At 40.6% G+C, this 24,746-nt stretch overlaps 2 protein-coding genes across 2 annotated transcripts in view; one reads left to right on the top strand and one right to left on the bottom strand.

Moving 5' to 3' along the window:
- Positions 1-13,647, top strand: part of IDUA (alpha-L-iduronidase) — a 47,331-nt gene extending 33,684 nt beyond the window's left edge. The window contains exons 6-14 of the mRNA XM_053461683.1: positions 109-311; positions 1,522-1,701; positions 4,411-4,627; positions 5,533-5,748; positions 6,567-6,688; positions 8,220-8,345; positions 8,502-8,578; positions 9,253-9,353; positions 13,453-13,647. Coding sequence (XP_053317658.1) covers positions 109-311; positions 1,522-1,701; positions 4,411-4,627; positions 5,533-5,748; positions 6,567-6,688; positions 8,220-8,345; positions 8,502-8,578; positions 9,253-9,353; positions 13,453-13,553 — 1,343 coding nt within the window. The 3' untranslated portion in view covers positions 13,554-13,647. The remainder of the gene's footprint in view (positions 1-108; positions 312-1,521; positions 1,702-4,410; positions 4,628-5,532; positions 5,749-6,566; positions 6,689-8,219; positions 8,346-8,501; positions 8,579-9,252; positions 9,354-13,452) is intronic.
- A 635-nt stretch (positions 13,648-14,282) lies between these two features.
- LOC128488604 (purpurin-like) lies at positions 14,283-19,400 on the bottom strand. Its single transcript, XM_053461684.1, has 6 exons — positions 19,279-19,400; positions 17,854-17,971; positions 17,284-17,420; positions 16,165-16,277; positions 14,819-15,031; positions 14,283-14,431 (listed from the first exon to the last, which is right to left on the bottom strand). The coding sequence occupies exons 2-6, from the start codon at positions 17,968-17,970 to the stop codon at positions 14,421-14,423; spliced, it is 591 nt and encodes a 196-aa protein (XP_053317659.1). The 5' UTR covers position 17,971; positions 19,279-19,400; the 3' UTR covers positions 14,283-14,420.
- Positions 19,401-24,746: the final 5,346 nt, after the last annotated feature.

Raw genomic sequence — 24,746 nt, 5'->3', positions numbered from 1 at the left:
TCGAAAAAATAATCGGCCAACTAATCGATTATTAAAATAATCGTTAGTTGCAGCCCTAATAAATAAGCAGTTAATAATGTGGGAGCCTAATACTTTTTTCTCATCTAGGCTTCCAGAACTACTATGATGCCTGCTCTGAGGGCCTAAAACAGGCAAGCACATTGTTAAAATTTGGTGGCCCCGGTGACTCATGCAGGTCACCACCAAAGTCACCCATCTCTTGGGGTCTTCTGGCCCACTGCTTTAATGGGACTAATTTTTTTACTGGGGAGACTGGTGTGAGATTGGACTACATTGCTTTGCATAAAAAGGTGAGTATAATAAACAATGGTTCTGTCAGTTGAGAATAAGTGCTTCCTTTCAGGGCACACAACTTTAAGATGGAAACATGTTGCTATTGTTATTTTTTTTTTGAAACTAACAAAACACAATTCTTCTATGGTCAATTGTGGCAAGCAGTGTGACCAGGTAACTAACTCATATGTTCTTCTGTTTATAAGTCTGTTGGTCTTTTAAGGGACAACATGTCATTTGGTGTTATTTTAATTAATTTATTTTGTTTATTAGTTCTCCTTAACACGATGGACATGCTCAAAGAATGGGGACTTCTATCTTGAATAATTCAGTAAAATGATCCCCATAAGCTAGTCTCCTGTAGTTACTGACAACCTGGCTGGTCAGGGCAGTGGGTTCCATGCTGGTTGTGCAACGTGCGAACTTTCTAAACAAATCCCACCATAGACTAATACTTTTGATTTATGAGGATGCAATGAATATATTTTATTAGAACAGCAAAGGGAGACATGGAAAGACTAATATCAGAACCACTTAAAGATATCACTTATATTTTGAACCATATGGTCTTGGATGAATATGGGAATATCTGTTTTTTGGTTAAGAATAAAAATACTTTCAATTGATTTTTTTCTGAGTTCCATTGCGTGCAACTCATAACTCTATGCATACCCAGCCACCTGTGGGATTTTGTTTCCAATCTGTATAGCTGTATAGCTAAATTATGTAATCAAATTACAATGCTTGGGTTATTGCAGTGAATAATTATATATTTCATATATAATATCATATAGAATAGCATTATGACATATTTATGTTAACACGCATAAGAACATCATTTATTTGCTCTTGGTCTTATTCTGTTGTAACCTTGTTATTATTTTTTTATGTTGACTGCACTCATGTGGTACACATAGGACACTGCTGTATTTGTCTTTGCTGGTTACTTTGGTTAAGTTGATTACTTTCTAGTTAAATTTTAGTTCCAACTGATGATGTAATTAGCTCCAATGAGTATATGGGCTGTTTTCTGACACACAGATTTATGTCTTGTTGTTTTTTTTTTTTTGGTTTGGGTAAATTGGAATATTTAAGCAAATAAGAAGTTTATTCAAGAAAATGCACATGCTACATTCATTAGTGACTGTATTTAAAGAAATTAATTTTTACACACTATTATTTATTTTATTATAATTATTCTGTGTCTATGATCACTTTCTTTCATAGGGGGGAGGTAGTTCTTTACACATATTAGAGCAAGAAATTGACACTGTTCGTGAAATTCATGAGCGCTTCCCACAGTTCAAGTCTGTTCCAATATACAATGATGAGGCAGACCCACTGGTAGGTTGGTCGACTCCACAGCCATGGAGAGGTGATGTCACTTATGCAGCCATGATAACAAAGGTAAGAAAATAATTTTAAGGAAACAAATACATGGGATTCACAGATCTGCATTCAAATGTATTCACTTACCAGGGAGCATGCAGGTGAAGCTGACATTCAAGAAATTGATGAGATGACGGCCAAGAAAGCTCATCTCAGTTACTATGCATAACGCAGGGTCCGTGAAAGCTCAGCAGTAAAAGGCCATTGTGAGAGTGGCTAAGCTATATTTCACATTTTCATAACAGAGAACTTCTAAATTCTGACCCTTTGGTGATGTGATGTAATTCATGGACATTCTTTCAGACTAATCAAGATTCACCTTCAGCCAACCAGCATTTGTGTACCCAGCATGAGCTAGAATGCAACTGTTGAAACTCAAGTGACTGAATATTCATCCCTTGATGCAAATTAGAGATTCAGTTGTCTAACCTCTGCATTATAATTCTGTTTTAGGCAATGCCACTTGATGAGATCACACAGAGGTGTTTATTATTTTAACTAACTGTTGCAGTTATAGCTATCACTGTGGTTAAGAATTGAATGCGTTATTCCTCATACTGCATGATCTAGAAAACTCTATGAGGCAGCTCAATAGTTTTAGGGGCCTGCAATGGATACCTTAATACAGTTGTGTAAAAAAAGAAAGTACATTATCTTTGAATTCTATGGTTTTACATATCAGTACATAATAACAATCATCTGTTACTTAGCAGGTCTAAAAAATAGAAAAATACAACAACACAGAGTCATGATTTATTCAACAAAAATAAGCCCAAAATAGAGAAGCCACATGTACACCGTTACTGCTTCCATAGGAAATAAGATGGTAAGTAGCAGACAGGTGCTGCTAACCGAATGCCCTTAATTAATTGAGCAAGCATCATCAAGTGTGACCACCTATATAAAAGCCAGAGTTTTAGCAGTTTGCTGGTCTGGAGCATTCAGAGGTGTGTTAACATAATGCCAAGGTGGAAAGACAGCAATGACCTTAGAGAAGCAATTGTTGCTGCCCATCAATCTGGGAAAGGTAAGATAATTTCCAAACAATTTAAAATCCATCATTCTATGTGAAAGATTGTTTAAAAGTGGAAAAGATTCAAGATAGTTGCCAATCTTCCCAGGAGTGAACGTCCCAGCAAATTCACCCCAAGGTCAGACCGTGCAATGCTCAGAGAAATTGGAAAAACCCAAGAGTTACATCTGATACTCTACAGGCCTCAGTTAGCATGTTAAATGTCAACATTCATAACAGTAGAATTAGAAAAAGACTGAACAATTACGATATTTTTGGAAGGGTTGCAAGGAGAAAGCGTTATGAGCCGAAACATCTCATACCAACTGTTAAGCACGGTGAGTTAGAGGTGATGATTAGTGGTTGTTTTGCAGCCATTGGACGTGTGAACCTTTGAGTCGACCGTGAACCAAAGTATTCTAGAGTCAAATGTGATTTGTCTGACAGCTAAAGCTTGGCTGAAATTGGGTCATGAACTCAGGTAACTCTCCACAACTATGTCAGAGACTGATAAAGTCATATAGAAAACAATTACCTCAAGTTATTGCTGCTAAAGGTGGTTTTACAAACTATTGAATTATAAGGTGTACTTGGTTTTTCATACATGGCTTCTCCAGTTTGGCTTTATTTTTGTTGAATGAATCATGACATGGTGTAATATGTCATGTGTTGGTTTTCATCTGAGGTTGTGTTTACCTAATTTTTAGACCTGCTATGGAAAAGGTGATTGTTATTATGTCTTAAAATGTAAAATCATAGAATTCAAAGAGGGTGTTCTTTCTTTTTCACAAGACTGTATATCAATGCATGATATATGATTTCAATAATATAACATTTGAAACCTCCCGTAGCCAAGATTCATGGAATTTATCCATATATGGCCATATCTGACAGTAGTGGGCATTCTGTCAGACAGTGACCTCCCTTTCTACCTCCAATTAGTACGGTAAATGGGTATTACAGGGTGAGATATATCTTCTTATGCAGACATGCCACTGACACTTACTGTTAGGCTGAGATTATTTGTGTTATCTACTTAGTGGACCAGTAAACCTACTAACGTCCTAATTTTAGATGACTATAGCAATTGTCGTCGGTATATGATCACTTTGTAGTGAGATACTTTACAATCATATTTACTAACTGTTTACGTGCTGGTATGTGTTCAATATGATGTGATCATGTGTTGATATTAGATACTGTGTACTTTTTTATTAAACATTTTAGTGGTAGTCATTTTTCATCTTCAAACTGAATGTATTGAAATGCGGTGCAATGGAGAATAATTTTTTGCAAATAAATATCACATTTTTGTTTTATCATTACAAAGACTGGCAAATTGCATGCTGCTAAAATACATACAAAAATCGGGTTACATTTTGCTACACCTGTAACAAGAGTTAAAATAAATGCATTCCTGTAACTCTAAATTTACCTTACATTGCATTCATATAGCGCCAGCAGATAATGTAGCACCTAGAATCACAGTCGGTAGGATAAATTAAAAATCACAAACAATAACAAGCTGGTACAAAAGTAGGGCATTACTGTAGCCAGCTTACAATCTAGAAAAAAAAATCCTTATCTTTGATTATTGCTTTTATTTGTCTATGCTTGATTTTGCTTTTATTTTCCAAGTTTTCTGCTGAGCAGTTTCACCCTGTATTATAAATGAATTGCTTATAATATTAAATCTTTCCATTTTATCCCTTTAGGTAATAGATCAACACAGAGATTACCTGCTTTCAAATAAAAGTGGCGGCTTCAAGTACCATTTGCTAAGTAATGATAATGCCTTCATGAACTATTACCCTCATTACTTTACTCAGAGGACGCTAACAGCAAGGTTCCAGATGAACAATACTAAGCCACCTCATGTCCAGATGGTTAGAAAACCAGTGTTAACTGTAATGGGCTTGCTGGCACTATTAGGTACATGTCTACATACAAATGGTGATTTACTAGAGACCAATCTTTTTACTGCAAGTATGTTCATGCACAAGTTCACTTTGGTGTCTGGGTTAAGTTGTTTTACATTTTTAAATTGTTTGTGAAAATCAAACAGTATTATAGGAAAACGTTCTCACTGGGTTCCTTCTCCTGACATGGTCCCCTGAAGATCCCACACTGCCGATTCTTTATTAGTGGTGTGTGCTCTTCCTGAAGGATCAGTAGTAGAGTAGTCTGTCCTGGTGCTTCACTCACCACTATTGTGCATTATAGACTTATTTAAAGATGATAGCCTACTATCATCTCTAACCTTAATTATTGTGTTCCCCATTTAATACTTTTGAGGATGTGACACATATTCAGGGTTCAATTAAACGATGCCTAAGTCAATAAAAAAACATCTGATGGATGAGATAAAAAAAGAGAAGAAAAGTATAAATACTTCATATAGCAGACCATGGTTTGCCGCAGAATTATCATTAGTTACCACTACATTATTCAAACATTATCAATAGAGCTACGTTTAATTGTAGATCTCACAAAAGTTCACATTTTAATTTCTTGTATTAATCTTAACTAAACTATCCGCTCAAACTATAAATAGTGAAATGTCTTTTATAATTCATCATCATCTGTTTTGGAGAGTTTCAGTGAGTTGGTGAATGCCTACAAAGTATGCTGAAAACAGCAGAGAAGTTCTGAAATATAGACCCAGAAAATTTTGTTAAAACCCCCTCCATGAATATTTTTATAACCTGCTGACATTATCTTTGAAGGTTTGATAAAATACAATGATCATCAATGTTAGGAAAAAATGGAGGTATGGCATAATAAGCATTCAATGACATGACTTATTAACTAAAATATTGATATGTTAATGTTTACAGGTGAAGAATCAGTTTACACAGATATACTAACGGAGGGTGTTGAAACCAATGACAGTAGCATTGTTGGAATAATGGCAGGTTCCCATGAGCCAGAGAAAGGAGAATTGTCTGACAGCTGGGAAACAACAGCTCTCTTATATGCCTCAAATGATAACAGAACCTCGTCCGACATACAGTTTGTAACTGTAAATTTCACCAATTTTCCAAAGTTAAAAGGTAATTATGGGGATTTCTGTAGTCTGTCTGCCAGTCTGTTGAGCAGAGAAAGGTCAAGCCAAATGGCCCATTGTTATTGTGACCTGTAACAACAAGGATACCATGCTAATTTCAAAAACGCAATGGCCCTATAACAATATATAATGATATTCAGGAGTTTGCATACAAGCAGTACTAGCGGCCCTTCAAAGTTTCAAGAAAGAAAAATCATATGACATTGGAAAATGGTTGAGCATTGTGTAGCTTATGAAATAATACCTCACTTCTTGTAATCATACATATTAAAAGGTCATTTCCACAACCAAATTACATTTTTTTCTATCTTTCATTGTATACTAAATGAGAAGTTTGCTGGCAAGTAGAACTTCTTGAGTTACTGATTCCAATATGTATTTTGAAGGATGACCCCTAGTAAAGTTTCACCTATGTGAGTAGCTGAACAGTGTGCAGGACCCATCTTGCAGTATGCTCTTACTTGGTCATGATGCATACAAGTTGGAGAATTAAAGTAAAGAAAAAAGTATCCCCAGAAATGTGGCAAAGATGTTCAATCCTGAAATGTCCTGAACCTTTTTCCAAGCATGCAGCCATATTACTCCACACATTTTTACATCCACCAAATCTCGTTTTAGAAGAGTATCTTACGTGTTCCTGTCATCCATTGACTTTCTCCCATTTCCAAATATATCTTAATTGGGGATGACAACTTTTGCCACTGTGTCAATATTTATACGCATCCATATCATATCAGCATCCAAGATGTAATCCCAAGATGTGAGCGTTTGTATCATTTAAAGAAACTGCTTCTCTGTTTACAGATCTTGTGTATGTGACGTATTACTTAGACAATGTTTTGACAAATCCATATCTAGTATGGCAGAAGACTGGAAGTCCAGACTATCCTACGATGAAACAGTTTGAGCTAATACGGGATGCAGAGGTGAGCTGAGCTCATACTGTATATTATAGAAGAAGGTGAACAGAATTTACATGGTCAGTAAAAGCTCGTATTGAGAATGCTTGTTCCTGTCAAATACCGTATTTGCTCGATTATAAGACGACCCTGATTATAAGACGACCCCCCAAAATCTGAATATTAACTTAGGAAAAAAAGAAAAAGCCTGAATATAAGACGACCCCAAATGAAAAAAAGTTTTACCAGTAAATGTTAATTCATGTAAACTATTTTTTTTTAATAAAAGCTATGATTGAGAAAAATATTTTTTTTGTTTTTATTTCTTGTATTTTCCAACCTGTCCCCCAGTTACGCACATCTGCCCCCAGGCTTGCCACTCCAATATGGCACTGTGGCCCATGATATGCCTTTTAACCCTCTATATGCCACTGTGCCCCATGGTATGCCTTTTGACCCCCTATGTGCCACTCTGCCTCCAGAAATGCCTTATACCCCTATATCCCATTCTGGCATTTAGGGGGTTAAAATGCATATTATGGGGCAGAGTGGCATATAGGGAGGTATAAGGCATTCCAGGAGGCAGAGTGGCATTAAGGGAGTTAAAAGGCATTGTATAGAGCACTCTGCCTCCAGAAATGCCTTATACCCCTATATGCCACTCTGGCATTTAGGGGGTTAAAAGGCATATTATGGGGCAGAGTGGCATATAGGGAGGTATAAGGCATTTCAGGAGGCAGAGTGCTCTATTAAATGCCCCCTTAACGCCACTCCAGAAATGCCCTATGCCCCCATTTAACACACACGCACCCTATACCCCCATTTAACTAACACACACACACACTCTCTCTCTCCCCCCCTTCCCCCTCTCTCACCCCTCTCTCACCCCTCTCTCATTGGTGCTTTCAGCCGGGGCAGCGGGTTGACGTCGCCTTCCGCTGCAGCCGCAAGGAGGTGGAGTTGGCAGCGGGGGTTTGTATGCGTCCGTCGCGTATACTTTCCCCGGGTGTCAGAGGTCAGAGATCAGAGTTCCCCGCACCGGTGTGGGGAACTCTGGTCTCTGACACTCGGGGAAGGTCTACGCGACGGACGCAGACAACCCCTGCTGCTAGCCACACCTCCTTCCGGCTGCAGCGGACGTTGTCTGCGCGGATCGCGTAGACGTCAACCCGCTGCCCCGGCATCACAGCAGGAAGCACCGGTAAGTGTGTGTATGATGGGGGGGGGGGGTGAGACAGGAGGATCCAGGTCCCCTGCAGCGGTGCGGGGGATCTGGATCTTAGTCCCCTAATCAGACCTCTATTTGAGGTCTGATTAGAAGACGCCCCCGATTAGAAGACGAGGGGTATTTATCAGAGCATTTGCTCTGAAAAAAACCTCGTCTTATAATCGAGCAAATACGGTACATTTCTTGATAAGAGAAAATTGAGGTCATTATAATGTTTTATGTTGAAAAGTGCAACTAGTATTGGGTGCAAATTGAAAATATGACAACTATTTCAAATCTTAAATCTCAATATATATTACTAATTATATGTCTTTCTTGTTGTGTCTTAAGGATCCAGTTATAAGAGGGCCTACTCCATTTCCTAAAGATGGAACCCTGATTTTAAAATTGGCACTTCCTGTTCCCTCTGTGTTTCTTATTCACGTCTGTGAAAGACCTAAAGCACCTCCTAAAATGGTAAATAATCTTTGGATCCTGTAAACGTTCATCACGTATCCGGTACACAATAATCTACTGAATGTAAACTGGTTTTACTTTAGACCTTTAGCAGCAGCTTTCTCCATGTGTGTATCTTTTTAAACAATGATTATTCAAGGTTTTCTTTCTTTTAAGGTAACTGGACTTCACCTTATTTCCCTTACCAAGGGGCAGGTTGCGGTAGTTTGGAAAGATGAAAATGTAAAGTCCAGGTGTGTGTGCAATTTGTCAGGTTGCATTGTATAATAACTGGGTATTTCAATACGTATGATTAATTAACAAAAGTAATGAGAAATAATATGTCTAAAATTGCATACATGACTAGAATGTTTAGCTCAAAAATGAGGACCAAGTGACACTGTTTACACATTTCCTGCCTTGTCTTATTGTAATATTTTCTGCTTAAAAAAAGTGATTTAAATATTTTTTTGTGTGTTTGGAGGGGATTGCATGTGACCTCACACACCCAAGTGTAACTTGCAAGCAATTTGGGGGTTCATGAATGCACTGGTTGCTTGTTGCTTTTTTGGCCCCGCATCAACTATACTCTCCTGCAGTAAGGTGTATGCAAGTTCATAGTGATTTATTAAGTGCAAATGCAAGTTGGCTTTAGTGAATTTCATATGTATTGTGTGAGCTTGTTGCAGCAAGCACTCATTTTTAGCCAATTCACATGAGCTTGCAGTTTACTGAATGGACCCCAGTAACTACCACAAACAAATCATTACAATGTATTTACTTTTGACTTGGGTGATCTTGGTTTCTTTCTATTTTTATTTGATTTTTTTGTTTTACAGTTTGACCCAATTGTTTTTGGTGTTTCTTATTTTCTATTTCCCCTTTTTATTAACATGTTTTTTGTGTGTTTGAATATACTTTTTCATAGGTGTCTGAAGACATACGAAGTTGAATTCTCACAGGATGGTTCTATTTTCAAAAAAATAAATGCAAAAGACACAATCTTTACCTTATTTATATATAGTCCAGGTAATATATATTTTTAATTATACACGTTTCTGTTCATGTGTCATTTTAAAGATTGCATTGTATAATCATTTAGTGGTGATATAATAATCCACTGTTCAATCAAATTTTAAGAGGTTTTGTCACAGACGTGTTATTGCTATTTTGTAGGGTGAAGTTGTGTTTTGTATACAAAGCGATTTTGGCACAAAGTTTGAAAATTGTCTTTTTACCTTAGAAACAAATAGAATTGTCCTGCTGATTAGAACATTCTATTGGTTGCAATAGTGATAGGGCTACTGTTCAAAGTTTGCATCACTTTTATCCCAATCCTAATAGAGAATCCTAATCCTTTATTCATCTAAGCACATTTTTATTAGTACTTTTTTTCATGTGTGCCACTGGCGTAACTACAGGGGTCGTTGGTCCAGATGGCCTCACAATCGCCTATTATAAGAAATTCCTCCCTTCATTGGGCCCGCACCTTGTGAAGGTGTTTAATGCGTTGACGTCCGGGGCGCATTTTACTCCACCTAACACGGCACACATCTGTGTGATCTTAAAACCTGGAAAGGACCCTGAGTCCTGTAGTAGTTACCGCCCTATTTCACTCCTTAATTCTGATGTGAAGCTGTTGGCGAAAATTCTTGCGAATAGGCTTAAGCCCTTCATGCCTCGCCTTATTCATGCGGACCAGGTGGGCTTCGTCCCGGGCAGAGAGGCTCGGGACAATACTATCAGGGTTCTAGATCTACTGGATTTTGCTCGCCGCTCATCTATTCCGGTCGCGTTGGTCTCCCTAGATGCGGAAAAGGCGTTTGACAGTGTGGCCTGGCCCTACTTGTTCCGCCTCCTGGAGAAATTGGGTCTTGGACATAATTTTCTGACGTGGATCAGGGCCATGTACCATGAACCGAAGGCCCATGTTAAGGTTAACGGATTTGTCTCGGGCCCGGTCACCCTGTCGAACGGCACACGGCAGGGCTGCCCCTTGTCCCCACTCCTCTTCATTTTGGGTTTGGAGCCGCTGGCGGCTGCGCTCCATGCCAACCCGTTGGTAACGGGGATCTCTGTGGTTGATGTTCATCACAAGGTCGCCCTTTATGCCGACGATATGTTGTGTTTCGTCACCAACCCTATGACCTCCTTACCTCATCTGTTGTCAGAATTAGATAAGTTCGGCCGTCTGTCGAATTATAAGATTAATGTCCAAAAGTCGGAGGCTCTCTGTGTCAATATGCTACAGGCTGAGGTGGCGGACCTGGGTTGCAACTTCCCGTTCCGTATTTGTGCTGAATCGCTAACTTACCTGGGCCTTAAAATATCCTCCGACCCTTCTAAACTGCTCTCTTTTAACCTCCTTCCCCTCCTTGCTTCGGTTGCGGCGGACCTCCGCAGGTGGGCGTATACGCATATCTCTTGGTTTGGCAGAATAGCCGTTCTGAAAATGAACATTCTTCCACGGTTCTTGTACATATTCCAGTCCTTGCCGATATTTGTCCCCAAGCTATTCTTTCGCAAATGCCATCGGTTTTTTTATCTCCTACATATGGTCCACGAGGGCGCCGAGGCTAGCGCGTACCCACCTCATTCGCCCTAAGCTGAAGGGAGGTATGGGTGTCCCGGATCTGGAGCTTTACTGGAAGGCCGCCCACCTGCGGAGGATCGTGGAATGGTCTATCGGCGTCCCGAAGCAGTGGTTGGTGGTTGAGGAGGCGCTCTCCAATTGCCCCCTTAGTGTCCTCCCTTGGATCTCTGGCTCGGGCTTCCGTCCGAACCTGGGGCACCTCACCACGGTGTCACCCACTTACAGAGTTGATAGACGCGTCATGTCAGGGGGTATACTATCCTCTTCGCCTTGCCCCCTGCTTCCCCTTGTGCCCAGCCCGGAGTTTCCCCCGGGCTGGGCACCTCAGCGCTCGTTGCCCCTTAGGTCTCTCTCTCAGGTGCCTCTGCGCTATCATCATGTATTTTCGGGTGCCCTTTCTGTCACGCCAGAGGTTGTTTTCTCCATCCCCCTTATTACTCAGGCTCAGCGTTTCTTCCTCCATCAGTTAAAACATTTTGCCTCCTCCATCCCGCAGACCCCTCTGGTTACCAGGCCGCTTTCGGCCCTGGAATCGTTGTGCACTCTTCCCACCGAACCCCCTCATCTACTCTCGGCTCTGTATGCGCTGTTGATTGATTCGGTTTCCAGCACCAAACCCTTTTTCCTTAGTATGTGGGAAGGGGATCTTGGTATTTCTCCATCCCCTCAGGATTGGGATAGGGTGTTCCTCACCATTCACAAGGGATCTCTCTCTAGCAAGCTTCAGGAATGCTCGTATAAGCTCCTGACGCGCTGGTATAAGGTCCCTGCAGACTTGCATAGGTTTATCCCCTTGATCCCAGATACCTGTTGGCGCTGTGGGGCCAGTGGGGGCACCCTGTTCCATTTGTGGTGGTCGTGCCCCTCGGTCCGGACTTTTTGGCGCACTGTTTGGGAGGTTTTGGAAGTGGTCTGCGCTCCTGATATTCAGTTCACGCCTGAGACGATGCTTCTGCACATGAATCCCCTTCCTCATGCAGCTTATAAACGTTCCCTAACGATACACTTACTCAATGCTGCCAAATCCATCATCCCATGTTTTTGGAAATCTCCCAACCCCCCCCCCTTCTACAGGCTTGGCTTCAACAGGTTATGTTTATAGCTCAAATGGAGGACCTTGTCTGGTCCGCCAGAGGTAAGGGTCATCAGAACGGTCTCCGTTGGTTTTGGTGGCATACGTTTGTTGCGTCGCCTGATTTCAGGCGTATATTCGGGACTCCTGACAGCTCCCCTTAAGTGTCACGTTCTCTCCTCTTATAGGGTTTTTTTTTTTTTTTTTTTTGTTTTTTGTTTTTTCTTTGTGTGACGAGCTTTTACACATTACACATTCTGCGCTATCTTGCCACGCACACGCATTCACGATATATGTCATATACTGGTATGGTACACACGCCTTTATCATTGTTTTTTTCTACTCAAACATGCGCCAACGGTGCCTTTCCCTGTGGATACTTTTTTTTTTCTCTCTGTTTGTTTTCCATTACTGTTGATGGAGATTTACTGTTCTTCTGCTTTTTCTCCGTGATACGCTAATCATTTGCCACAGGTATTCCATGTACTCTGGCATCTTGATACATTGTAACATTTGTATATGCTTGGTATGTACTCTTGATTTTGTGTATTTTTTTTATTCGCTGTGTCAATAAACGGAGAATTGATAAAAAATACAGGGGTCGCAGTGTTTAAAAAACCACACCAATCCAGGTCAGAAAGGCCCTTTTTAAACTATTTTGAGCCGGCACAGGGAGACAGGAATGTGAAACCAAGGCTGCTCGCACAGGGTGCGCGAGCAGCCAGAGGGAGAACTGCAGGAGCAGTGAGGGGCAAGCGGTGGTGGGCGGGAGGAGGGATGTATGTATGTGAGCTTGGATGTGTGTGTGTGAGCATGCATGTGTACTAGTGTGTGTTTGAGCATGCATGAGTACTTCTGTGTGTGTGAGCATGGATGTGTATTTGTGTGTGTTTGAGCATGTATGTGCATCTGTGTGTGTGGAAGAGCATGGATGTGTACGTGTGTGTGAGCATGGATGTATAATTGTGTAAGTGAGGTCAGATGAATTGTGTGTTAGTGAGTATGAGTGCAAGAGCATACATGTATACTGGTGTGTGAGCAAGCATATGTACTTGTGTGCGTTTGAGCATGGATGTGTACTTGTGTGTGTGTGAGCATGCATGTGTATTTGTGTGCGTAAGCATGCATGTGTATTTGTGTTCGTGAGCATGCATGTGTTTGTGTGTGTGAGCATGGATGTGTACATGTGTGTGAGCTTGGATGTGTAATTGTGTAAGTGGGGTGAGATGGAATGTGTGTTAGTAAGTGTGTGTAGGGTGAAATGTAGAGACATGAGAACTTGAAGATCATAAAAGCAGAGAACAGGTCACACTTAAACACATACATTTGGAAATATCATGCCACCCTCAACCATCTGTTGCTCCCTTAAAGCTTACCTAGTGCTTGTCATGGAATAAGTGCTTGTCATGGAATAAGTGCTTGTCATGGATAAGGCATAACAGCATTATATTATTTTCCCCTAGAGAGTGCAACTGTATCCGGTTTATACAGAGTGCGTGCTATCAACTACTGGGGTATTCCTGGACCTTATTGCCATCCTGAACAATTTACTGAAAGTTTCTAGAGGCTTCTGGAAATATTAAGGTTGCAGTAATGAAGTGAAGCATAAATGTATGTTCTGCCAATTAAGCACTGGTATTTTTTTTTTCTTCGATGCCTTTAGATTCAAAATGTTCAAAATATGATAAAATGGCGCTTTTGGAATATATGTGATTTCTAGTTTTACTGAGATTGTTTGGTAATACAAAAACAATAATGTGTAACAGTAAGAAATAACTTTTTTTATTTGGAACAGTAAGACATTATGCCAATGGCAAATTATTGTACAAAAAGTTACATGGTGTTAATAAAATGTTGTTAGTTCGTGTATTTAAACATGTTTTTTTTTACTTCCTATGATGTATAATAAAATTTATTTTTACCAAAAATATGTTTGCATGTAATTTGTCCAGTGTTATATGGTGTATACTTTACCCTGCATTTTTGTTATAGGTAATAACATTATGGTATATATTAGTAAACGCACCACAAGTACATTATTGAGAACAGCCATTTTGGTTTTCTAGAAAATATTGGTTGAGGTAGCTACAATAAGTTATTTTTGTGATAAGGTTTCTTGAAACATACAATGAATACCTATCCACTTACTTTACCACCGTTAATGTATGCCATGGCCCGATCAGAGAGACTGGTGTCCCATAAAGCTTATGTTACATTTTCTAGAAACGTGGAAATGTATATAGAATTTATATTGACTAGGACGACTACACATGTTTATGGTATCATGCTTCAATTATTTTTGATTCACAATTTCTTTTTTAATTGTATCTAGAATTAAACAACAACAAAGTGAGAAAGAAGGTTGGAAACTGTGCAATTCTTGTACCCATTTTATAGGTATACAAACAGCATAATGTTGGGGGGTCCTCTTCTAGCAGGCTCCTAGAAGTAAAGAGATTGAAAGATTATTCACTATCTGAATACATTTTCATATAAAACATATAATTCCATGTAAAGTTTATATTTATATATTAGGTTGGTATAAAGCATGTGTGAATATGTGTGTATCTTTATCGAGTGCTACCAGGTAACAATTCTAAAACATGTGCCTGTTGTTCTAGATGTGAATGACTGATCATTTCTAAAGTCTCGAGTAGGCTATCTGGAGCTCAAACAGTAGCCGGATTTGTATGATGCAAATGGCCATTTTGACAGCTTTGTAGTAAATATCTGTTTTGGAGGCACATAGTTTCATCCCTAAAGACTAGAAAATGTTTTCAATACTATTTGACAAAAAACTTTACTATTTAGTATGACCATGATACGTACCAGATTGAAGAACAGACTGGAATTGCCCAGCCATACAGAGTTCTTCTTGTTTCTGGCGAACAATTCTCAGAATGGCTTGTGAAAATCCTCTTGGGTTACGAGAGAAAATGATAGAGTATCCATCATTGCACGTTCCGTCTTCTTTAAGGGTTCGGCAGGCGTAGGTTATTGCGTAGTTGTCATAATCGGTGTCAATAACCCAGTAGTTGTCACCTAGAAGAAGTTTACAATGTACATGATCCATTTGCCTTCTAAGAGCTCCGTAGAAAACGTGTCATTAAAGCCTACCTGATTACCTCTAGTGTTACAATAGTTGGTAAAAATGGTAATTGTACCCTTAAAAGGTTACATTTTGTCAGGTTGCTATTTGGTTTTGTCTTAGCTTTCAATCGACATGCAATTCTGTTGCCTCCTACACACTCTTGTTGACTTACTAAATTTTCCAAACTATTAAGTTCTTTCATATGCTAACAAGTAAGTATATGCGGTAAGGTGACAGTTTGTCTGTAGAGCCAGCAGTGAAAGTATTACATATAAGACAAATCCTAATTTAACATGCAGGAAATATTCTTAACCCCTTAATGACAAAGCCCGCACATGTACGGGCTCAAAATGCATTGTTTTCAATGGGTTTTGGGACCACCCATTGTCCTTAAGGGGTTAATTCAAACTTTATGCCTCCTTTGTTGACAGGGGTTGGATATGTATGCAGTAACATATGTTAGCATGAAAAAACCTTAAAATGTTTTTCGTCTACAAAATATTTTTTCAGATATTTGGAGTCTTATGCTGTATTCATTAAAGAGGGAACATGTTTATATGAGATTGGGTAGAAGGAGGCTGCCACATGTGCAACTAAAGGAGTGTATCCTCAGTTGGGGTAGTTTATAGCACTCATGTGTAGTACTATGTAGTTTGCTTTTCTTGTTTGATATGCCATAAAAGCAGTCCACCAGTGACAGCGGGGCCTAGATCCCAATTCAAGATATTTCTGCCAGATCAAAGTTTGGTCTTTTGCAAATTTACTATAGATACTTTGGTAAATTAGATTGAAGTTGAAGGAGGCAAATGTGAGGTCTTCATAGTTCCTGTGTAAATGATTTATTGAATGTGGCAGGCTAGGTTTTAGATAATTTAAACATTTTTGTGTTATATTTCAAATACTATGAGATGCATGAAGATCATATCTGGTACACATTGTTTGCTATGGTGATTGTGCTATACCAGCTTACTTTTTGTCTGGCATGTTCTTTTCTTCTAGTCCTCTTATCTAATTACCTTTGTAAATCAACCTTCAGACAAGGTAACAAAGTCTAAATGTATCATTTGAATTGAGTTTTGCTTACCTCCACTGGACAGGTAGCTAGCCAGGCCTTGGTAGGTCATGTACATCTTAGCTGGAACAGCAGAGTCTGGCACCGAATACTGAGCTGCCATGTCTGCACAGATAAGCCAAAACCTAAGAAATTCACAACCATATGTCAGTTTAGTGAGCTGTGTATGTCTGCTGCAGATTTGAGTGATAGATATTGATTATTTTCTCTTTATTATATTTACTAGTATTAGTATTTAGTAATAAGTAGATAGCAGCATCGTATTCCATAGTGCTGTGCAATGGCGGGGAATAATGTAGCACATCACAGAAGAGTTTAGACTTCTAGAAACACAATGTGAGAAGGGCCCTACTAAGAGCTTAGAGTCTTATTTTTTGTACCTATTCATATATTATTGAATTGCTTATTGGTTGCCATTTCCATTGATATGCCACCGGCTAATTTGTTGACTGCTTAGGCCCAGTGTGATTACTCCTTATTGATTCATGGGGTTAAATTTGAGCAAATAGCAAAGGAACCAATTGAATGTTAAATAAAGTGGGAGACTCACTGGGCAGATAACAACAGGGCAGTCTTTCATCACCTGATATGTTATACACATGTGAGATAGAATGTGCTGACATGGACACTTAGCTGCAGGAGTTTTACAATAAAGGTCATGCTCAAGGCTCTCCACACACTTATTTTGCGTCAGGTTTCACACATGTTAAAGCCATTTACCAAGGATTGGAAAGAGCCAATTGCTTTAGCTGTTATTTATGAGAACTTTAAGCGCACATAACAATAATTTTAACATCTCAGCATCATTGGCAAATGTAGTGAAAATAACGAATAATGAATATATGTATGAGAGCAGTGGTCAGAGGCCACTTTGTGAAGGCACTTTACCCCAACGTTTAACTCAACCAAACTGCACAGTCTAATGTTCTAGATAACAAAATGTTCTCCCAAGTCCAGTTTCTTGTCATAGAATAAGGCACTTTTTTGAATCCCACTTAAAGAGTTGTAAAGAGGTACAAGTAACAAAAGGTTTCATGATCTCCACTAACATTTGAAATAATTGATTAGAACCAATAATTAAATTAAATCATCTAAGATTTAGAATCAACTAAGGAGGGTGGCATAACTCACCCAAACAGTTTAACTCTGCCTTTAGAAGATGCAGTCATGGTACCATCCTCATCGACTGTGTATTCAGCAGAGATGTTGTCCTGAAGAAACAAGCCTTCTGGGTCCTTTTTGCTAATGGCATACCATGTCCCTCCATACTGATAATGAAAGAAAAAAATATTATACCTCTTATATTTTTTATACTAACGTGCCATTAGTTTATACTTTTGTAACTGACAAGTATCAAGCAAAATATCTCCTAAATGCAAATGAATTTGGTTCATTTGCATTTTACAAATTTTGTAATAAAAACATTATTTTACCAAAATAAATAGTATACAGGTTAAATGAATCCAGTAAAACATAAAACTTTACTCCTTTGTGGGATGCCTTGTAAATGGCTTATTTTGTCATGTTTTGGATCACAAAATGGCACGTAGACAAATTTATTGGAAAGTTTAAATTGAATAGTCATGGATCCTTTTGCTACCCACTATATAGCTGTGTAATATAATCTGTTGCCTACCGAGGACAACCAATAATATTTAAACTGTCACTTAAATTGTATTAATCGAATAAGCAGAGACTTACCCTTTGTATGTCAAAATCTTCCTTCACTTTAAAGGAATCGACCACACATGAGCGAGCATAGATTTGCTCTATTAGAGTAATGAGTGTAGCAACAACAATATATACGGAATGCTTCATCCTACAATACAACAAGCAAATATACTTAAAAGTTGTACAACTTGTGCATGCCCACCCATGAAAGAATTAATTCATCTCTAAAAATGCACCCTCTCATTTCTTTAATTCATCTTTGTATTATTGTTGTTCTTGTTATTGAATAACTTATTTGATGGCAGCCCCTTACAGCAGTCGGATGACCTTTGCTCTTATTTACCTAGAAAAGGTGTTTTTTTGTTTGCTGTCGCTAGTGATAGATCAACTAATTAAGATCAAAATTAAAAATAATCTCGGCCAACGTATCTAAAGTACACTATGTGAAAAAAACAAATCTTTCATGACCTTTATGAAAAGGAAAAACATATTTGAAATAAAATATGTCAGATGAGATAGCCTATTTCTCATACACTGCCTTCAAGAGCAATTTCTGAGAAAATATATTGCTGTAAACTGCTAAAAAAGATTTAAAAAAGTAGACGTTAATAATAAATCCCTTGTAGGTTTCAGAGGGGGAGGCTTCAGGATATAGTTGGATTAGATGCCTGCAGACACCCAAATTCCTGTACTCTCCAATTTCATATGACATGTAGTTGTTAATTGGTGAGCAGATCATGTGTGTGTTTTTTATTCTGTTTTCTGTCTTAAGAGCCAACAGCAAACTGAAGTGCTCGTTTTTTTTGCTACTAGCCATAAGTTTCCAATGGTCATATAGGAGCAGGTAACCTCACCCTTCTTAAGTTTTAATGTTGTATTACTATGACTGGGTAACACTGGCCCTAGGGAAAAATATTGTATGTATACACGCTAACTATACTTGACTATGTGCTTTATGTAAACTGTGAAAATCTTTCAAAAAACAAATATTAAACAAAAAAAAACATAATTAGAAAAATAATTTGACAGCCGATAAGAGAACGTTGGCCCATCTAATTTGCCTGCTTCTTCTTCCTGCTACTTGGTCCTCAGCCTTGTCTTATATTAAATGATGTCTATCCCATACATGCTTACATTTCCATTTGCATACCCCTTATGTGGAAACATGTTTTTCAAAATGTTCATTCAGTGTATCTTCAGTGTAATCACATTTGTACAACTTCTCCCACCATTTTTAAGAGGTTAATTATTACATATAGTAGACAGGATCACTAACCAAGTAAAATAAATAATATACCTAATGTTGCTGTAGACACCCATATTACTGCACTGATAAAACTGTTTGCCCCCGGTAACTTCTGGGTTATAAATGATGAAAACTTGACTGACAGCAATCTGGTTCCCACAAAAGTAACAATATTTTGAGTGAAAATAATTTGCATTGGGTGAACTTACCTGCTACTCTCTGAACTGCAACAATGCCAGGTGAAACCTAAATGGATCCAATGAACATCTCTTCAGGGTTGTTTCATTATTTGTGCCTTAAATATTAAGCCTGATGTCTGCCCATGTTGTTATTTTGGTCCTTGGAGTGCAGTAAGATGCTTAGGGTTTGCTAATCCATTACATAAAATCCCTTAGTAATCCTTTTCTCTGATGTGTGTTCATCTAATTATCAAAGAAAATGCAGCTGACGTGGGAAAGGCATTACAATTCCTGCTTGTTTTAAACTCTAACATGTGTCTTGTATAAATGAAACTGTCTATTTAAAAATTATTTTGGTTTTACACATACATCCCTCTCTGAATTCTATGGTTTTACATATCAGGACATAATAACAATCCAATGTTCCTTAAAATGGGTAACTACGACCTCATATTACACCATGTCACAATTTATTCAGGTAAACTGATGCCAAATTGGAGAAGCCATGTGTGAAAAACGAAGTACACCTTATGATTCAATAGCTTGTAAAACCACCTTTAGCAGCGATAGCATTCAGTTCATTGAGGTTTGCAGGAATTTATGCACAGCTCTCTTAAGGTCCTGCCACCGCATTTTTAATAGACTTGAGGTCTGGACTTTGACTGGGCCATGGCAACACCTTGATTCTTTTTCTTTCTCAGCTATTCTGTTCTAGATCTGCTTGTGTGCTTTGGATCATTATCCTGTCGCATGACCCAATTTCGGCCAAGCTTTAGCTGTCGGATTGATAGCCTCATTTGACTCTAGAATACTTTGGAATACAGAGGAGTTGATGGTTGATTCAATGACTTCAAGGTTCCCAGGTTCTGTGGCTGCAAAACAAGCCCATATCATCCTGCTTGGCAGTTGGTATGAGGTGTTTGTGCTGATATGCTGTGTTTGGGTTTCGAGAAACACGGTACTGAGCATTATGGCCAAACATCTCCACTTTGGTCTTGTCTGTCCAAAAGACATTGTTCCAGAAGTCTAATGATTTGTTCAGAAGCAACTTTCCAGGCAATGATGCAATTTCTGACGAGGGTATTACTAACACTGTAACCCATTTAAAACAAGAAACCTGAACTCACCATTTACAGAGTTGCCACTAGATGCTTCAGGAAGGGTAGGACACCAGGCAGTGACCGTCTTCACATAAACATAGTACCGTACATTCCGGCATATAAGACGACTTTTGAACCCAAGAAAATCTTCTCAAAAGTCGGGGGTCGTCTTATACGCCGGGTATACTTACTTACTGAGCCAGACTGGAGAATCACAAATCTTTAGGGGAGGGGCGAGCGGAGAAGCCGCCTCTCCTGGGCCGGTCTTCAGGGCCGCGCCGAGGTAGGTGCAAGATCGTGATCTCCCCAACTAGCCCTGATCAGCGGCGCCCGATGAGCAGGGCTGGTTGGGGAGATCACAACCTCCCTCTAACTAGCCCAACAGGGAGCTCGAGGTCTGGCAGGGTTAGGATACAGATCCCCCGCAGCGGTGCAAGGGACCTGCATCCTACTCTGCGATACGCTCAGACAGCCTCCCCTGCCGGCACTCCCCCCGTGGGAGACGTTCACCAGCAGCGGCGATGCGCATAAACCCCCTCTGCCGGCACGTCTGCTCGGTGTGCTTTAACAATCTCCATTGCCGGGAATTCCCACAGCGGGAGTCCCAGCAAGGGAGATCGTTAAAGCACACCGTGCCGGAAGTTGTATACAGTTCTGCATAGAATAGATATCCCCTACCGGCCCCGCAAGACACCCGGGAGTCTGCACTGGTAAGTCTAGGGGAGGGCGGCATATCTCGGGGGGGGGACACACAGAGTGGCAGCATATCTTGGGGGGGACACAGAGTGGCAGCATATCTCGGGGGGACACACACAGAGTGGCAGCATATCTCTGGGGGGCACACACAGAGTGGCAGTGTGTGTAAAGGCAGGGGTGTGAGGTGAGGGCAGTGTATAAATGTGTATGTATGGACAGGCGAATGTTAAGGGCAGTGTATGTGTATATGTGCGTTTGTAAGCGAGTGTGTGTATATGTTAGGGAGAATCACCGGTAAGGTACAGTGCTTGCCGTGATTGGCTGGTTGTTGTATACTGGGTAGAGGGGTAGTCTTATACGGTGAGTATTTTAACTGCAAAAGTTGGGGGTCGTCTTATACGCCCAGTCGTCTTATACGCCGGAAAATACAGTATCTCATTGGGCCAGACCTGGTTGACCTGTATGAGGAAGTTGCTACGAAAGGCAAGATGCCTCCTATGCTGTGAAAAGGTATGATTATCATCTTGCACAAACAAAAATGCAAGATATGTGACTTAAAGAACTCGTGTCCTATCTCCTTCCATTATGTGGACTTCAAGATTACATAAAGGTTCTGGCTGCTCTGGCAACTCTTGACCGGGGAAAGCTTTTGATCATTTGTTTAAAAAGTTTATGAATAGGGCCATGCAATTGTCTGGCTTATGTGAGGTATTCTCCTCATATGTTGACCCAATGTACCAAGAGGTTGATAGCCTGGTATTGAGTAATGGTTGGAATACAGATAATTTTCCAGTTTGTTCTGTACATGGATAATGTGAGAGTCTCCTGTGCAGATCACCATTGAGCCAGAGCATTAATCCAGAAGTGTGACGATTTCTGAAACGCTTCAGGCACAAAGGTCAACTGTGGGAAATCAGAGACCAGGCACTTTGAGCAGTGGGGCCTGTCTTCTAATATACTGCCCTTTACCATCATCTCGGGGTCTGTTTTGGCAGTGTCACGAACCGAGGACACAGGTTGATAAGGAGCCCAGGTGCAGGGGATACGAGGGGCTCTGTCTGTACCCCACGATGCATGATGGCTTGGGGTTGGTACAGACAGGCGCAGGAAATAAATTAAAGACTGCAGATGAGGATTAAGAGTTGTATTGCATATGATGGTACAACGATATAGCAACAAGTCTCTTGGCTGAAAGCCCGCTGTATGGGGTACACACGGCAGGGAGCCCTCAGGATGGGGCACACACGGCAGGAAGCCCTCGGGATGGGGCACACACGGCAGGAAGCCCTCGGGATGGGGCACACACGGCAGGAAGCCCTCGGGATGGGGCACACACGGCAGGAAGCCCTCGGGATGGGGCACACACGGCAGGAAGCCCTCGGGATGGGGCACACACGGCAGAAAGCCCTCCGGATGGGGCACACACGGCAGGAAGCCCACGGGATGGGGCACACACGGCAGGAAGCCCACGGGATGGGGCACACACGGCAGGAAGCCCACAGAATGGGGCACACACGGCAGGAAGCCCACGGGATGGGGCACATACGGCAGGAAGCCCACGGGATGGGGCACACACGGCAGGAAGCCCACGGGATGGGGCACACACGGCAGGAAGCCCACGGAATGGGGCACACACGGCAGGAAGCCCTCTTGCAGGGCACACGGCTCGGCTAGAAGCCCTCTTGCAGGGCACACGCCAGGTTGCCCACTTGCAGGGCACTCAACCAGGGTAGTCCGCTAGTGGGCAGTCATCCTGGGAGTCGCGATGCAGGGCACTCATCTTGGGAGTCCACTAGTGGGGCGCTGGCCGCAACTCAGGAACACGGCAGGTTGCCCACTTGCAGGGCACACGGCAGGTTGCCCACTTGCAGGGTACTCGACTTGGGAGTCCTCTTAGTGGAGCGCTGGCCGCAACTCAGGAACACGGCAGGTTGCCCACTTGCAGGGCACACGGCAGGTTGCCCACTTGCAGGGCACTCGACTTGGGAGTCCACTTAGTGGGCGCTGGCCACAACTCAGGAACATGGCAGGTTGCCCACTTGCAGGGCACACGGCAGGTTGCCCACTTGCAGGGCACTCGACTTGGGAGTCCACTTAGTGGGGCGCTGGCCGCAACTCAGGAACACGGCAGGAGACAAAGCAGGAACAGATCAGGAACCAAAGAAGGAACAAATCAGGAACCAAAGCAGGAACAAATCAGGAACCAAAGCAGGAACCAAACAGGTAGTCCTCAAACGTCAATGTCAAGGCCCAGACTGCAGGGCTGGGTAGGTTTATAAAGGCTGACTTGATCAGGTAAGCAACTGCAGCTGGACCTGATAATTAGTCTGAGTGGTTCTGAATGGCAAGGGCAGCCACTAGTGGCTGGAAACAGGAAATGAATGGCACAAAGTTTAACCAAGTCCATACAGCGAAGGGTGAACGTTACAGGCAGAGATCTGACTCCTGAAAAGCCAGGAATGAAGACTGAATAAATTCACATAGATCCACATTGGACCGTGGAGCGTCAGAGACCTTACCATGAAGGAAAAAATCTTGTAGTGCTACAAGATGCAGTGGCGCAGTACGTGGCCTAGGCAATCCTTCACAAAGGAGATCCTTCGTTGTGTGCAACAGGTATCAGACCCAACTATGATATCTGTTGAAGGTGGCTTTTATCCACTATTAAAGGTTTTTGATGGGGAAGAGCACGAGCGAGAATGCCTAAAATAGATTGAGTGAGACAATAGACATAATAGTTTTGTATCTTACAGAAAGTTCTAATTTTCTTTACTCAAAAGACTTAAACCCATTCTGGTAACTAAGTCAGCATATGATGTTATCTGGCCATGTAGGAAGACTAGACTATTCTATTGTCTTGACGAGACAGTGACACTTAGTAACAGCTTCCTATTATGAATTGTCATTAAAAAGGTATAATGTATCTAGTATTAGCTTAATAGGGGATACTTTCCCATAATAAGTTTCTGTAGCATTCAGTCTATTTCCAATTCCTTTTTTTAACAGAACTCCATATAGTATGTATGAAAATAAGGCTAAAAATCGTGGTGCGGTAAGGTGGATAATTTTTATTATTTTTTGTCCGTTTGTGTTTATTTTAACCACTGTCTAATATTTCCTAATTAATTACAGTTATGTAATCTTGACGTAATCATTTTACTTAATTTAATCGATTACACTTGCAGAACAAATAATGATGCTAAATACTTAAAGATTATTAAGAAACGCTTTCATTGTTATTATTACAATTTCCATTCAGTTGTTTAGTAGACTGTTGTGGGTGAAAATCTGGGATACATTTGTTATAGTGCAATGCAAAAAAAAAAGCAAATACAGGATACTGTATGGCAATAATAAGATTTCCACGTTAGCTGGTGTTAATACCAAACGAGTGTCTGCTTAATTAAAACATAAGTAGCTTGTTTTAAGATGCATAGTGAACCAGTGTCGGACAAATTCATGTGAACATAGAGAAATACCTCATTAAATACTTTTAAGCAAACGGAACAATTAAAGCTGAACTCAAATTGAACAGATACTAAAAACGTGTTTTATCCATATTGTTAAAGGCGGTGACAGCTAGTCGTGTAAAGGTTTATCATGAGTCACCTGATCAGTTTTACTTGAGCAGATATGTCCTCTAAGGATTCACCTTCAGCATTATTAAGGGATTAATACACAGTTGACTCAGATTCATGATAC

This window comes from Spea bombifrons, chromosome 1 (assembly GCF_027358695.1).
Source record: "Spea bombifrons isolate aSpeBom1 chromosome 1, aSpeBom1.2.pri, whole genome shotgun sequence".
Classification (NCBI taxonomy): domain Eukaryota; kingdom Metazoa; phylum Chordata; class Amphibia; order Anura; family Pelobatidae; genus Spea; species Spea bombifrons.
This window is presented reverse-complemented; position numbering and strand designations above follow the sequence as displayed.

Bases quoted from the DNA above. Each gene is read 5' to 3' on its own strand.
- LOC128488604 (XM_053461684.1), bottom strand. From the start codon at position 17,970: ATGAAGCATTCCGTATATATTGTTGTTGCTACACTCATTACTCTAATA. The intron at 16,278-17,283 runs GTGAGTTATGCC...TGAATTTCTTAG, and splicing joins GGCAGAGTTAAACTGTTTGG to GTTTTGGCTTATCTGTGCAG. The intron at 15,032-16,164 runs GTAAGCAAAACT...AACTTCTTCTAG, and splicing joins TAGCTACCTGTCCAGTGGAG to GTGACAACTACTGGGTTATT.